We start from the raw sequence: 14,122 nt of genomic DNA on the forward strand, positions 1-14,122 counted from the left end.
GCTGTGCATAGATATAGGCCTCTTGAAAACCTGGCAAAGGTCCAGTGAGGGCTTGCTTCCATCCCTGTTCCTATTCATCGCTTTCATATCTGTGTATGTGTTCTATTGTGGCACAATACTTATTGACATAGCCCTGGAGCACAGACTTCCAGCATCGCTTCAAAACCTGACACTGTGCCAGTTTGACAAGGTTCAGTAGTGAGACTCAGTCCCATCTCTGTACTAGTACAAAGACACTTTAATCTGCCTTTGGAAAAAACACGCTGTTTATCTTGCATCACGGTATTTAAAACCACAAATAGCAGACGATTGGAAATATGAAATCCTTTGGACTGGTCAAGAGAAAGGACCATGGTGTGAAAATTAAACCAGGAAAGCAATGAGGCGAACATAACTAAAAGTCTGATTAAAACAAAAACACAACACACAGAAAATACCCAGCAGGTTTTGAAAAGAGAAGAATATCTGTTAATGCTACGGAAGTTGACCTTTCATCACAACATCTGGGATTTAGCAATTACACCTTCACAACTGTTAACTATCTACAACTGGCACCAATATCAACAACAACTTGCATTAATGTAGCACCTTCAGCACTGAAAAAATATTTCAAAGGCATTGCATAAGTCACAATGCCTCTCTTGTCTTGGGTGAATATTTATATCGATGTTAGAAGTAAAGACTAGTGATTTGATGAAAGAGATGGAATTTTAAATAAGGATTAAGTGGGACACAGTTGAGAGAGGATTGAAGGAGTCAGTTGGATGCTGAAGAGACTAGGGAGGAGAAGGCCAAGAGAAACCTTGGTTGAAGTATTCGGATTTATGGGAGGATTATATAAAGTACTCAGGGAGAAACTAATCTCACTTGTAAAAGAATCATGAACGAGAAGCCACAGATTGCTGTAATTGGCAGATGAAGAAAAAGTGATCTGAGAAATCTCTTCACACAGCATGTAACTACAGTCTAGAGTACCATCTGAGTGTGTGGTGGAGGCACATTCCAAAAGACTTGGATGATTAGTTGAAAAGTAGCAATTATTGTCCATCTACAGGATGAGGGCATCTCTGGTGAAGCCCAACATTTATTGCCCACCCCTAATTGCCCAGAGGGTAGTTAAGAGTGAACCACACTGCTGTGGGTCAGGAGTCACATGTAGTCCAGACCAGGTAAATATGGCAGTTTCCATCCCTAAAGGACAATAATGAACCAGGTGTTCTTTTTTCCTGATCATCGGCAATGGGTTCATGGTCATCATTACACTCTTAATTCCAAATTTTTTAAAAATTCGATTCCACCATCTGCTGTGGCAGGATTTGAACCTGGGTCCCCAGAACATTATGTGGGTCTTTGGATTAATAATCTAACAATAATAGTACTGGACCATCACCAATTCTTGTAGGGGAGAAGGTGGGGGATGGCATGAAATAAGGTGCTCATTTGGAGAATCCATGCAGCTGCAATGGGCTGCATGGCCTCCTGTGCTGTAACAATTGTAAGATTCTGCAATGGGATTCACTGATGGAATAGTGGGAATGCAGGCAACTATCCCACTTAATACAATGAAAGTATTTAAGAACATCAGGAGTTGTGGAGGAACAGAGGTATTTCAGTAGTATTTCATCACCCTGGTGTTCAACTGGTTTTTGGATAGGATTATGCATGGAAGGAAGCCACTCCCTCCCTCCTTATTATTGACATTCTAGTCTGCTCGCACAAAACCATTCAGAATGAGATGCAGCATGATGAAGATATATGGGTGTCGACTGAGGGTAGATGTTTTCTATCTCATTAGATGATTTTATCTCACACCTCTGGAGCAGCTGGGACTTGAATCTGGGTCACCTGGTTCAGAGTTAGAGAAACTACCACTGCACCACAAGCACCCCTATTGGCTGCTTAGACCACATAGCCTTCCTTTCTAACTTTGAGGTGTTAAGAAAACCAGAAGTTGCTGGAAAAGCTCAGGAGGTCTGGCAGCATCTGTGAAGAAAAATCTGAACTGATTTTGAGGAAGGGTCACCGGACCCAAAACGTTACGTTAACTCTGATTTTTTCTTCACAGATGCTGCCAGACCTGCTAAGCTTTACCAGCAGCTTCTGTTTTTGTTCCTGATTTACAGCATCCACAGTTCTTTCAATTTTTACTCTGATGAGGTGTTTCTGGGCAGTTTTTTCCATGAACTTGAACACTCGTGGATCAATAACTGAAAGGTCAGAAACCTTAAAATATTGAGAGTGAGGTTCAGCTTCATGGTTATCAACTGACACGAGTTAAATTGAGCGATGGGTTTGGATCAAAAAGTATTTTTGTATCTGCATTATTGTACTAGCTTCAGTAAGAAGCGAATGCAGCTGGCATTTCTGAAGACAGTCCAGCTGCACTTCCCCATTGGACTTTGAATTTGGCCCTGTTCCCCTTGCAGTGTTTGCTCAACGCGATAACCTCAAGGCTGCCTTACTGTCCCAAATGCTCACCTTCAGGCAGTATTAATGTAAGCAATTTGACAGCATTCCTCCCTAAAGCATGTCCCCCCTTCAAGTTTTTGCATGTTCAGAATTTATGACATCTCCATGGCCTTTACATTTTTTTAAAACCTGTTGTGTCATGATGTTGTCAATCAGAATAATTGCAGTCGCTTGATCTTTCACTCAAGATTTTTCTCTCTTCTCCACAGAAATGATGGAATTAAACAGTGTTGTCACTTTTGTTGGAATTGCAAACAGCTCTGGTTACCAGACATTCTTGTTGGATGAGGAGAAAGGCAGACTCTTCGTCGGGGCCAAAGATCATATATTTTCATTCAATCTGATCAACATAAACAAGGATGTTTTGAAGGTATGTGCCTGTGAATCGTGGAAAAATATGATCAACAAACATCTCTTCCAATCCTTCCTTTACTGCCTGTCTTATAGAAAATGTGAAGTCCTTTCTGATAATCTTACCTTGCCTTAAGTCCATAAACCTTGGATTCTGCACCTGAGATATAGGGAAGCAACGACTTGCCTGTTCTTGCAATCTGGTACCAGTCTTGCCAATTTTCATTTCTTGTGAAGACCCATTGCTGGATATGCTTCCATGTGCTGGGTACCAGCTCTCTCAAAAAGCTTTGATGCGTGAATGAGCTCTGAAAGCCACTTTGGGTCAGCTATTCTACAATAGCAGCATCACAGCTGATTATATATGCATTGAAAGAGGGTATTGGTCACAGCAAAGAGCAGCAGGCCATGTTATACTAGGAGTAGGGGAATGGAGTAGTGAACATGGTAAATACCAGCGAGAGCAGTGAAAACAGAAGAGGTTGTCCAATTTGAAAATAGATATTAAAAAGGTTTAACATCTAATGTGAAAGATGTCATTCAATCATAACAATTACAGAAGGATGCCATTCTACTCATACCTGTTTCAGCTTCGGTTATTTACTTCAGTCACAAATCCCTGTCCTGTCTTTGCAGCCTTGTGTTATCTTCCTCAGATTTCTGATTTGGTAAAATACAGCAATGTGTGTTCAAACATTCCGACTTTGGGTCATTGTTCTCCTAATAAATGCACAGATTTCCTTGTTAACAATTTGACAAGTGATGGGAATAACCTTTCTCTGTTTACCCTCTTAAAATTTTAATTGTTAAACCTCTACTAAATCTCCATTTCAACCTCTCTGCTCCAGTTAGAAAGCTTTTAGATCTCATGTCTTTCTTTATTGCTATAATTTTAATTGTTATTATCTCTCAAACAGTTTCTGTATATTCTTCTTGAATTGGGATAACCAGAACTGCACAAAAAGCTGTACACAAAAAGCAGGACAAATCCAACCCGGCCAATTACCGCCCCATCAGTCTACTCTCAATCATTAGTAAAGTGATGGAAGGTGTCATCAACAGTGCTATCATGCAGCACGTGCTCAGCAATAACCTGCTCAGTGAAGCCCAGTTTGGGTTCTGCCAGGGCCACTCAGCTCCTGATTTCATTACAACGTTGGTTCAAACATGACAAAAGAATTCCAGAGATGATATGAGAGTGACAGCCCTTGGTATCAAGGCAACATTTAACTGAGTGTGGCGTTAAGGAACCACAGCAAAACTGGAATCAATGGATATCAAGGGAGCAAACTATCAGCTGGTTACAGTTCCTCAGGGTAGTGTCCTAGGCCCAACCATCTTCAGCTGCTTCATCAATGACCTTCTCGCCATCATAAGGTCAGAAGTGGGGGACGTTCGCTAATGATTGCACAATGTTCAACACCATTTGCGACTCCTCAGATACTGAAGTACGCCATGTTCAAATGTTGCACAATCTAGGCAATATTCAGGTTTGGGCTGACAAGTGGCAAATACCACCGCTGAATCCTCCACTATCAAGATCCCCAGGGCTACCATTGACCACAACCTCAACTGGACTTGCCACCTAAACACGGTGGCTACAAGAGCAGATCAGAGGCTAGGAATTACTGTGGTGAGTAACTAACCTCCTGACTCCCCAAAGCCTGTCCACCATCTACAAGGCACAAGTCAGGAGTGTGATAGAATACTCCCCACTTGCTTGGATGAGTGCAGCTTCAACAACATTCAAGAAGCTTGACACCATTCAGGACAAAGTAGCCTGCTTAATTGGCACCACATCCACAAAGGTCCATTCCATCCACCACCAAATCTCAGTAGCAGCAGTGTGTACTATCTGCAAGATGCACTGCAGAAATTCACCAAAGCACCTTAGGCAGCATCTTTCAAACCCTCAACCACTTCCATCTAGAAGGACAAGGGCAACAGATATATGGGAACTCCAGCACCTACAAGTTCCCCTCCAAGCCACTCACCATCCTGACTTGGAAATGTATTGCCATTCTTTGTATCACTGTCGTTGGATCACAATCTGGAATTCTGTCTCTTGAGGCATTGTGGGTCAACCGACAGCACATGGACTATAGCAGTTCAAGAAAGCAGCTCATCACCACTCGTGTGGAATGAGCTGCCAAGAAAATAGAACATAGAACATAGAACGGTACAGCACAGTACAGGCCCTTCGGCCCACGATGTTGTGCCGAACTTTTACCCTAATCCTAAGGTCTATCTAACCTCCACCCCTACCTTATACTATCATCCATATGCCTATCTAATAGCCGCTTAAATGCCCCTAATGAGGCCGACTCCACTACCACACCCCGACCACTCTCTGCATAAAGAACCTACCTCTGATGTCTCCCCTATATCTACCTCCACTCACTTTAAAACAATGCCCCCTCATAATAGCTACCTCCACCCGAGGAAAAAGTCTTTGGCTGTCGACTCTATCTGTACCTCTGATCATTTCGTACACCTCTATCAAGTCACCTCTCATCCTTCGTCGTTCGAAAGAGAAAAGCCCTAGCTCTCTCAACCTTTCCTCGTAAGACCTTCCCTCCATTCCAGGCAACATCCTGATAAATCTCTTCTGCACCTTTGCCAATTCTTCCACATCTTTCCTGTAATGAGGTGACTAGAATTGGACACAATACTCCAGATGTGGCCGAACCAGGCTTTTGTATAGCTGAAGCATAACTTCACGGCTCTTGAACTCAATCCCTCTATTAATGAAAGCTAACACACCATACGCCTTCTTAACAACTCTATCCACCTGGGTGGCAGCTTTCAGGGAAGTGTGGACATGAACCCAAAGATCCCTCTGCTCCTCCACACTGCCAAGAATCTTTCCGTTAACCCTGTATTCTGCTTTCAAGTTTTTCCTTCCAAAATGAATCACCTCACACTTTTCAGGGTTAAACTCCATCTGCCACTTCTCAGCCCAGCTCTGCATCCTATCAATGTCCCTTTGTAACCTAGAACAGCCCTCCGCACTGTCCACAATGCGACCCACCTTCGTATCGTCTGCAAACTTACTAATCCACCCTTCCACTCCTCCATCCAAATCATTTACAAAAATCACAGATAGAAGAGGAACCAGAACAGATCCTTGTGGTACACCACTCGTAACTGAGCACCATGTTGAATATTTTCCGTCCACTACCACTCTTTGTCTTCTAAGGGTCAGCCAATTCTGAATCCAATCTGCCACATTTCCCCCTATCCCATGCCTCCTTACCTTCTGCATGAGTCTTCCATGGGGAACCTTATCAAACGCCTTACTTAAATCCATGTATACCACACCCACTGCTCTACCTTCATCCACGTGTTTGGTCACCTCTTCAAAGAATTCAGTAAGGTTTATGAGACATGATCTACCTCTCACAAATCCATGCTGACTATCACAAATCAAACTGTGCCTTTCCAAGTGATCATAAATCCTATCTCTCAGAGCTCTTTCCAATAATTTCCCCACCACTGATGTAAGACGAACTGGCCTGTAATTTCCGTGGCTATCCTTATTCCGCTTTTTTGAAAAAGGGAATGACGCTTGCCTCTCTCCAATCTTCCAACACTATACCCGTGGACAGTGAGGACGAAAAGATCATCGCCAAAGGCCCTGCGATCTCTTCCCTCGCTTTTCACAGAATCCTTGGATAAATCCCATCAGGCCTGGGGACTTATCTATCTTCAACTTCTTCAAAATTCCTAGCACATCTTCCTTACTAACAGCAACCTCCCCTAGCCTACCAGCCTCTTTCACACGGTCCTCCTCTCGAACTAGGTCCCTCTCAGTTGTGAATACCAAAGAAAAGTATTCATTAAGGACCTCTCCTATCTCTTTAGGCTCCGTGCACAAATTCCCTTTACAATCCTTGATCGGCCCTACCCTTTCTGTGGTCATTCTCTTATTTCTCACGTATGTGTAAAAAGCATTGGAGTTTTCCTTGATCCTATCTACCAAGGTTTTCTCATGCCCCCTTATAGACCTCCTAAGCCCTTTCTTCAGCTCCTTCCTGGATAACTTGTATCCCTCTAGAGCCTTTTCTGTTCCTTGTTTCCTAAACCTGACATAAGCATCCTTCTTCCTCTTAACCAGTCGTTTGACCTCTCTTGAGAACCAAGGCTCCCTCACTCAACCGCATCTTCCTTGCCTGCTAGGAACAAACATATCAAGCACACGCAGTATGCATTCCTTAAACAATCTCCACATTTCAATAGCGCTCTTCCCTGACAACATCTGTTCCCATTTTATGTTACCCAGTTCTTGCCTAATAGAATTGTAATTACCCTTCCCCCAATTCTAAACCTTACCCTGCTGTATGTACCTATCCTTTTCCATGACTATTGTAAAAGTAACAGATTTATGATCGCTACCTCCAAAATGCTCTCCTACCAACAGGTCTAACACTTGGCCCCGTTCATTGCCAAGCACCAAATCCAAAGTGGCCGTTCCTCACGTTGGTCTATCTACATACTGTGTCAGGAATCCTTCCTGAACACACCGGACAAAATCCTCTCCATCTAAAATATTATAACTAAAATGTTTCCAATCAATATTTGGAAAGTTGAAGTCACCCATGACTACAACCCTGTGACTTCTGCACCTTTCCAGCATCTGCCTCCCAATCTGCTCCTCCACTTCTCTGCAACTATTAGGAGGTCTGTAAAAAAACCCCAACAAAGTGACTGCTCCTTTCTTGTTCCAGACCTCAATCCAAACTGACTCTGTAGACATATCATTCTCGAACTGCCTTTCAGTAGCTGCTATACTAGCCCTGACTAGCAATGCCACTCCCCTGCCTCTTTTTCCACCCTCCCTATTTCTTTTAAAGCATCTAAATCCCGGAACTTCCAACAACCATTCCTGTCCCTGAGTTACCTAAGTTTCTGTAATGGCCACAACATCGTAGTTCCATGTCCTGACCCATGCTCTAAGTTCACCCGCCTTATTTCCGATATTTCTAGCATTGAAGTATACACACCTCCAACCATCTCTGTGTCCACAATTACCCTCCATTGACTGCATTTCTTTATAAACAACATCACTCCCTGTTGTGTCTGTTGGAAAGCTGAATACTTCATCCTCTAAATTACAAATCCGGTTCCCCACCCCCTGCCAATCTAGTTTAAACCATCCCGTATAGCTCGAGCAAACCTCCCTCCCAGGATATTTGTGCCCTTCCGGTTCAGGTGCAACCTGTCCTTACTGTACAGGTCCCACCTTCCCCAGAATGTGCTGCAATTATCCACATAATGGAAGCCCTCCCTCCTACACCAGCCCTGTAGCCACGCGTTTAGCTGCACTCTCTCTCTATTTCTTACCTCGTTATCACGTGGCACTGGTAGTAATCCAGAGATAACTACCCTGTTTGTCCTGGACTTCAGCTTCCAACCTAACTCCTTGTACTCGTTTTTCACATTCTCAGTCCTTTTTCTACCTATGTCATTGGTACCAATGTGTACCATGACTGCTGGTTGCTCACTCTCCCCCTTAAGGATCTTGAAGACACGATCCGAGACATCATGGACCCTGGCACCTGGGAGGCAACATACCACCCGTTCGTCTCGTTCACGTCCACAGAACCGCCTGTCTGTGCCTCTTACTATCAAATCCCCCACTACAATTGCTCTCCTATTCTCCCCCCTTCCCTCCTGTGCCACAGGATCAGGCTCAGTGCCAGAGACCTGTCCGCTACGGCCTTCCCCTGGTAGGTCGTCCCCCCAACAGTATCCAAAGCGGTATACTTATTATTGAGGGGAACGGCCACAGGGGATCCCTGCACTGTCTGCCTCTTCTCTTTTCCCCTCCTGACAGTCACCCAGCTACCTTTTTCCTGTACCTTGGGTGTGACCACCTCCTTATAACTCCTTATAAAACGGTAGATTCAGGTACAGTTACTACATTTAAAAGACATTTGGACAGCTCCATGAATGGGCAAGATTTAGAAGGATTTAGGCCAAATACAGGCAAGTGGGACTGCTTTAGTTTGGGAAACTTGGTTGGCACAGATGAGTTAGATCAAAGGGTCTGTTTCCATGCTGTCTGACTCTATGACACCACATTCTCAAGGGCACCTAGGGATGGGCAATAAATGCCAGCCAGCCAGTGACACCCTCTTCCCACAAATAAATAAATCAAAACACAGTCGTACAGCTGTGGAATAAATGAGATTTTATACAAACTCAGATTTCTGTATGGGCTTTGTATTGATATTCCTGATTTTCTACTTGTGTTTCACCTTTTAAACTTAAATCTGTATCCCTAAATCTCTTACTTCCCAAACCTCTGTATCCCATATGCCTATGTTGATCCGCATTTACTATCTATTTGCCCACTCAATTCAAATGTACATGTCCCCACTTGTCCCCCAACTCCATCCCCATCCCACAAACTCTGTCAAAGTCTGTTTTCCTACCTTGAGCTGAAGTAGTGTCACTCTTGAGATTTGATTTTGAAAAGGACCAATGGTAAACCAGTCTAGGGTTTACAGTCATAATGCTGTTTAATCAGTTATGGGCATCTTATTACATTTTAAAGGATTTTCAGTATGAACTTTGCTAGCCATGTCATTCTGTGCTAAAATCCTAGAATAATAATCATTAATGTAACGTTGGTGTAACAGAGTTAGCAGAATTCAACATATACCTGATCAAGTATTGAAGCTATGAAGTCACAAGTCTGGCAAACTCTTGAGATTATAAAAATTGAGGAGCTAGTTTATTGTTAACTCAGTCAATAACAAAAATAAACAATCATTATTAAAAAGATAAAACCTGTTCTGAAGTCTGTGAAATATGCATGTGCACGCACATTCACAAATCAGCAGACGGAATTTAATTTAGATAAATATGAAGTGTTGTATTTTGTGTAAGTCCAGCCTTGGTTTGCCTTACCAGTTAATGGTAAGGTCCTGGGGAGTGTTATTGAACAGAGGCACCTAGGGGTGCAGGTTCATAGTTCCTTGAAAGAGTCACAGGTAGACAGGGTGGTGAAGAAGGTGTTTGGCACTCATGCCTTCATTGGTCAGAGTCTTGAGTACAGGAGTTGGGACATCATGTTGCAGTTGTACAGGATATTGGTTAAACCACTTTTGGAATACTGCGTACAATTCTAGTTTTCTTGCTAAAGGAAGGTTGTTGTTAAACAGGAAAGGGTGAAGAAAACATTTACAAGGATATTAGCAGGACTGGAGAATTTGAGTTTTCAGGAGAGGCTGGATATGCTGGGACTTTTTCTCCCCTGGAGCGTAGGTGGTTACAGGGTTACCTTATAGATGTTAATAAAACCATGAGAGGCTTAGATGAGGTGTACAGCAAAGGTCTTTTTCCAAGGGTGGGGGAGTTCAAAACTAGAGGGCATAGGTTTAAGGTGAGAAGGGAAAAAATTAAGAGGGACCTGAGAGGCAACTTTTTCACACAGAGGGTGATGCATGTATGGAATGAGCTGCCAGACGATGTGGTGAAGGCTGGTACAATTACAGCATTTAAAAGACATTTGGACAGGTATATAAATAGGAAGAATTTAGAGGCATATGGGCCAAATGTTGGCAAATGGGACTAGTTAAGTTTGGGATACGTGGTCGGCATGGATGTGTTGAACTGAAAGGTCTGTTTTCGTGCTGTTTGACTCTATTCAGGCAAAAATACAGGCTAGAAGGTGAGGTGAGGTGGAATTGAAACAAAAACATTTACATTTCTTTGGTGAAGGAATTATGCAGTTGAATGTTGACCAGGTGGTTCCAATGGGGGTTTTATGACTGAGCTATTTCAGTTGTTATAAGGAGCAGTTTTCTATCAGAACTGATGACTTGTGCAGAACCAGAGAGAGAAACAGAGATGTTACATTTTGTGAGGAGTCCTTCCCCTTAGAAGTCATACCCAAATGGATATTGCTGTTTTATTTATATAGCAAAAAACAACCTAAGCTTATAGTCCTGTCTTCTCACAGGAGGCGAGTTTCCATAATCAGAATACTGATCTTCAGCCAGAGTGCAGACAATCCAGTTTTAACTCAGAATTTTGATAGTCCATTGTTGGAGTTCCCCTGTTGTCCTTTGTTTTAGAAAAAGGGGACTCTCAACACTTCAATTCCCATATGGGATTTGGATTTAAATCTTTGTTCTCGCAATACCTCTTATTGAGAAATCTCATTCCCAAGAGACATTTTGAAGTCCATTTGAAAACTGTGCATTTCAGGTGAATAATTTTCATGTTTAGATAATTAACTTTTGGGAAGCTTTTTTTTGGGTTCTTATGGCCAGTTCTGACCATGTTACTTATGGTTAGTTACTGTTAGTATTGACCTTTCTTCTGTTGAGTTTCGCTGCTTTCAGAACAGGTGACTTTAGTGGCTACTTTGTAACATCCCAGCTGATTTCTTATTTGTTTATTTCTCAAAAAGAATGTCCAAATCTTTTAAGTTTGGTGATAAATTTAAATATTAATAGCCTGTATTTTAAATCATTTTGACATTAGCAATTGCAATATTTAACCAGGTGACCACTCCTTGTCTCTCACGATATTTGCTGCCATGTGATACTGGGTAAGGGTCATTCAAGGTAATTCATCATAACCGGTCCTCCTTTGCCTATCGCTGTGTCTTGGGCTGACCTTGTGAATGGTGGTAGAGGATAAAAAGCTGTAGAGTAGCTCCAGAAGTGACACTGCTTGGCCGGTCTACATTTTCTTAAAGTGATACTTATTCTTAGAGTTATGAATCTACTTGCTTGATGTTATTTTAAAACTACTTCTGGGTTTTCTGGATTTCCTCTCCTCATGGTGGTGGTCCTTGCAGTATTTGTCATAGAACATAGAACATAGAACATTAGAGCGCAGTACAGGCCCTTCGGCCCTCGATGTTGCGCCAACCTGTGAAACCAATCTGAAGCCCATCTAACCTAAACTATTCCATTATCATCCATATGTTTATTCAATGACCATTTAAATGCCCTTAAAGTTGGCGAGTCTACTACTTTTGCAGGCAGGGCATTCCATGCCCTTACTACTCTCTGAGTAAAGAACCTACCTCTGACATCTGTCCTATATCTATCACCCCTCAATTTAAAGCTATGTCCCCTCATGCTAGCCATCACCATCCGAGGAAAAAGGCTCCCACTGTCCACCCTATCTAATCCTCTGATCATCTTGTATGTCTCTATTAAGTCACCTCTTAACCTTCTTCTCTCTAACGAAAACAGCCTCAAGTCCCTCAGCCTTTCCTCATAAGACCTTCCCTCCATACCAGACAACATCCTGGTAAATCTCCTCTGCACCCTTTCCAATGCTTCCACATCCTTCCTTAAATGCGGTGACCAGAACTGTATGCAACACTCCAAGTGCGGCCGCACCAGAGTTTTGTACAGCTGCAACATGACCTCGTGGCTCTGAAACTCAATCGCTCTACCAATAAAACCTAACACACTGTACGCCTTCTTAACAACCCTATCAACCTGGGTGGCAACTTTCAGTGATCTATGCACATGGACACCGAGATCTCTCTGCTCATCCACACTACCAAGAATCTTACCATTAACCCAGTACTCTGTATTCCTGTTACTCCTTCCAAAGTGAATCACCTCACACTTTTCCGCATTAAACTCCATTTGCCACCTCTCAGCCCAGCTCTGCAGCTTATCTATGTCCCCCTGTAACCTGCAACATCCTTCCGCACTATCCACAACTCCACCGACTTTGGTGTCACTTCTGTCAGTGTGTGGTGCTACATGAGGGTTATTTTAAGTTGTTCACTGCCACCAATTCTCCTTGTCTTTGCTGTGCCTTAGGACCATCTAATGATTTCTGATAGTGGATTTACCACTGTGGAGTTTACACAGAGGAGGTACTGCTCTTAGATAACAAGAAGGTTAATTGCACGACAGCAATAGACACAATTATATTGGTTAGGCAGAATCACTGGGACATCTGGGAGCTGGTGTAGGTACATCTGCTGCTAGAACAGAGCTCCCTGTCTCCAGACTGTGTGACATCAATAGAAAGGTTAGATGGTTAGCACTGCTGCCTCACAGCGCCAGTCACCCAAGTTCAATTCCACCCTTGGCTGATTGTGCGGAGTTTGCTCATTCTCCCCGTCTCTCCATGGGTTTCCTCCAGGTGCTGCGGTTTCCACCCACAGTCCAAAGATGTGCAGGCTATGTGAATTAGCCATGCTAAATTGCCCATAGTGTTCAGAGATGTATAGATTAGGTGTGTTAGCCATGGGAAATGCAGGGTTACAGGGAAAGGGTAGGGGGATGGGACTGGGTGGGATGCTCTTCAGAGTGTTGGTGTGGACTTATCAGGCTGAACAGCCTGTTTCCACACTGTAGGAATTCTATGATTCTATGAACGTAACATGAACATTAACTCCATCAGAACCATTATCTCATGTAACAATAACTATACTGATTGCTTAAAATTAAAGCAAAGTACGATCAATACTGACAGCTGAAATCAAAACAGAAAATTCTGGAGAAACGCAGCCAATCTAGCTGGTTCTATGGAGAGGGAAATGGATCTAGCATTTCAAATCCAGTGTATCTTCTTCAGAATTTGTCATATTGCATGTGAAACATCAACTGTGTTTCTCTCTCCATAGATGTTGCTCGACCTGCTGAGTTTCTCCAGTACTTTCTGGTTTTATATTTAATCCATTGCCTTGAAAATATATTTACACATTCATTAATTATCTTATTGTAATTTTGCAAGGTATCTGGGTGGCACAGACTGGGCCAGTATTTATTGCCTGTCCCAGTAACCCCATGAGAAAGGTGGTGGTGAGCTGCCTTTTTGAACTGCTGCAGCCCATGTGCTGTTGGTAGACCCATGATGCCCTTAGGGAGGGAATTCCAGGGTTTTGACCCGTGACACTGAAGGAACAGCGATGTATTTCCAAGTCTGAATAGTGAGTGACTTGGAAGGGATCTTGTAGGAGTGGTGGTTCCATATATCAGCTGCCCTTGTCCTTCTGGATGACAATGGTCATGAGTTTGCTGTTTCTTATTGCTTAGATTTATGAGATAATTTATTTAGTTTTGTAGCATCATATGTTCATATAGAGTGCTCCTGCAGTATGTATATTGACACAGAGATTGCATGTTTCATGATAATCACTTTCAGTGATTTTCAGTGATGATTATTTATAGAATTCCCAGGCTACAAATTGAGTTTTGTAACATTTTAAAGGGTGTTAAACATGTTGAATTGCAACTACTCATTAATAACATTCAAACACTTAATATGTTTGAATAAAATTCCTTTTTTGCTTGCTGAATGAAGGGATTCA

At 42.6% G+C, this 14,122-nt stretch overlaps 1 protein-coding gene across 1 annotated transcript in view; it reads left to right on the top strand.

Annotated features, from left to right (window-relative positions):
• Positions 1-2,668: 2,668 nt before the first annotated feature.
• sema3ab (sema domain, immunoglobulin domain (Ig), short basic domain, secreted, (semaphorin) 3Ab) overlaps positions 2,669-14,122 on the top strand; it is a 151,504-nt gene continuing 140,050 nt past the window's right edge. The window contains exon 1 of the mRNA XM_048610187.1: positions 2,669-2,839. Coding sequence (XP_048466144.1) covers positions 2,681-2,839 — 159 coding nt within the window. The 5' untranslated portion in view covers positions 2,669-2,680. The remainder of the gene's footprint in view (positions 2,840-14,122) is intronic.

The sequence above is a fragment of the Rhincodon typus genome, chromosome 22, assembly GCF_021869965.1.
Source record: "Rhincodon typus isolate 14 chromosome 22, sRhiTyp1.1, whole genome shotgun sequence".
NCBI classification, from domain to species: domain Eukaryota; kingdom Metazoa; phylum Chordata; class Chondrichthyes; order Orectolobiformes; family Rhincodontidae; genus Rhincodon; species Rhincodon typus.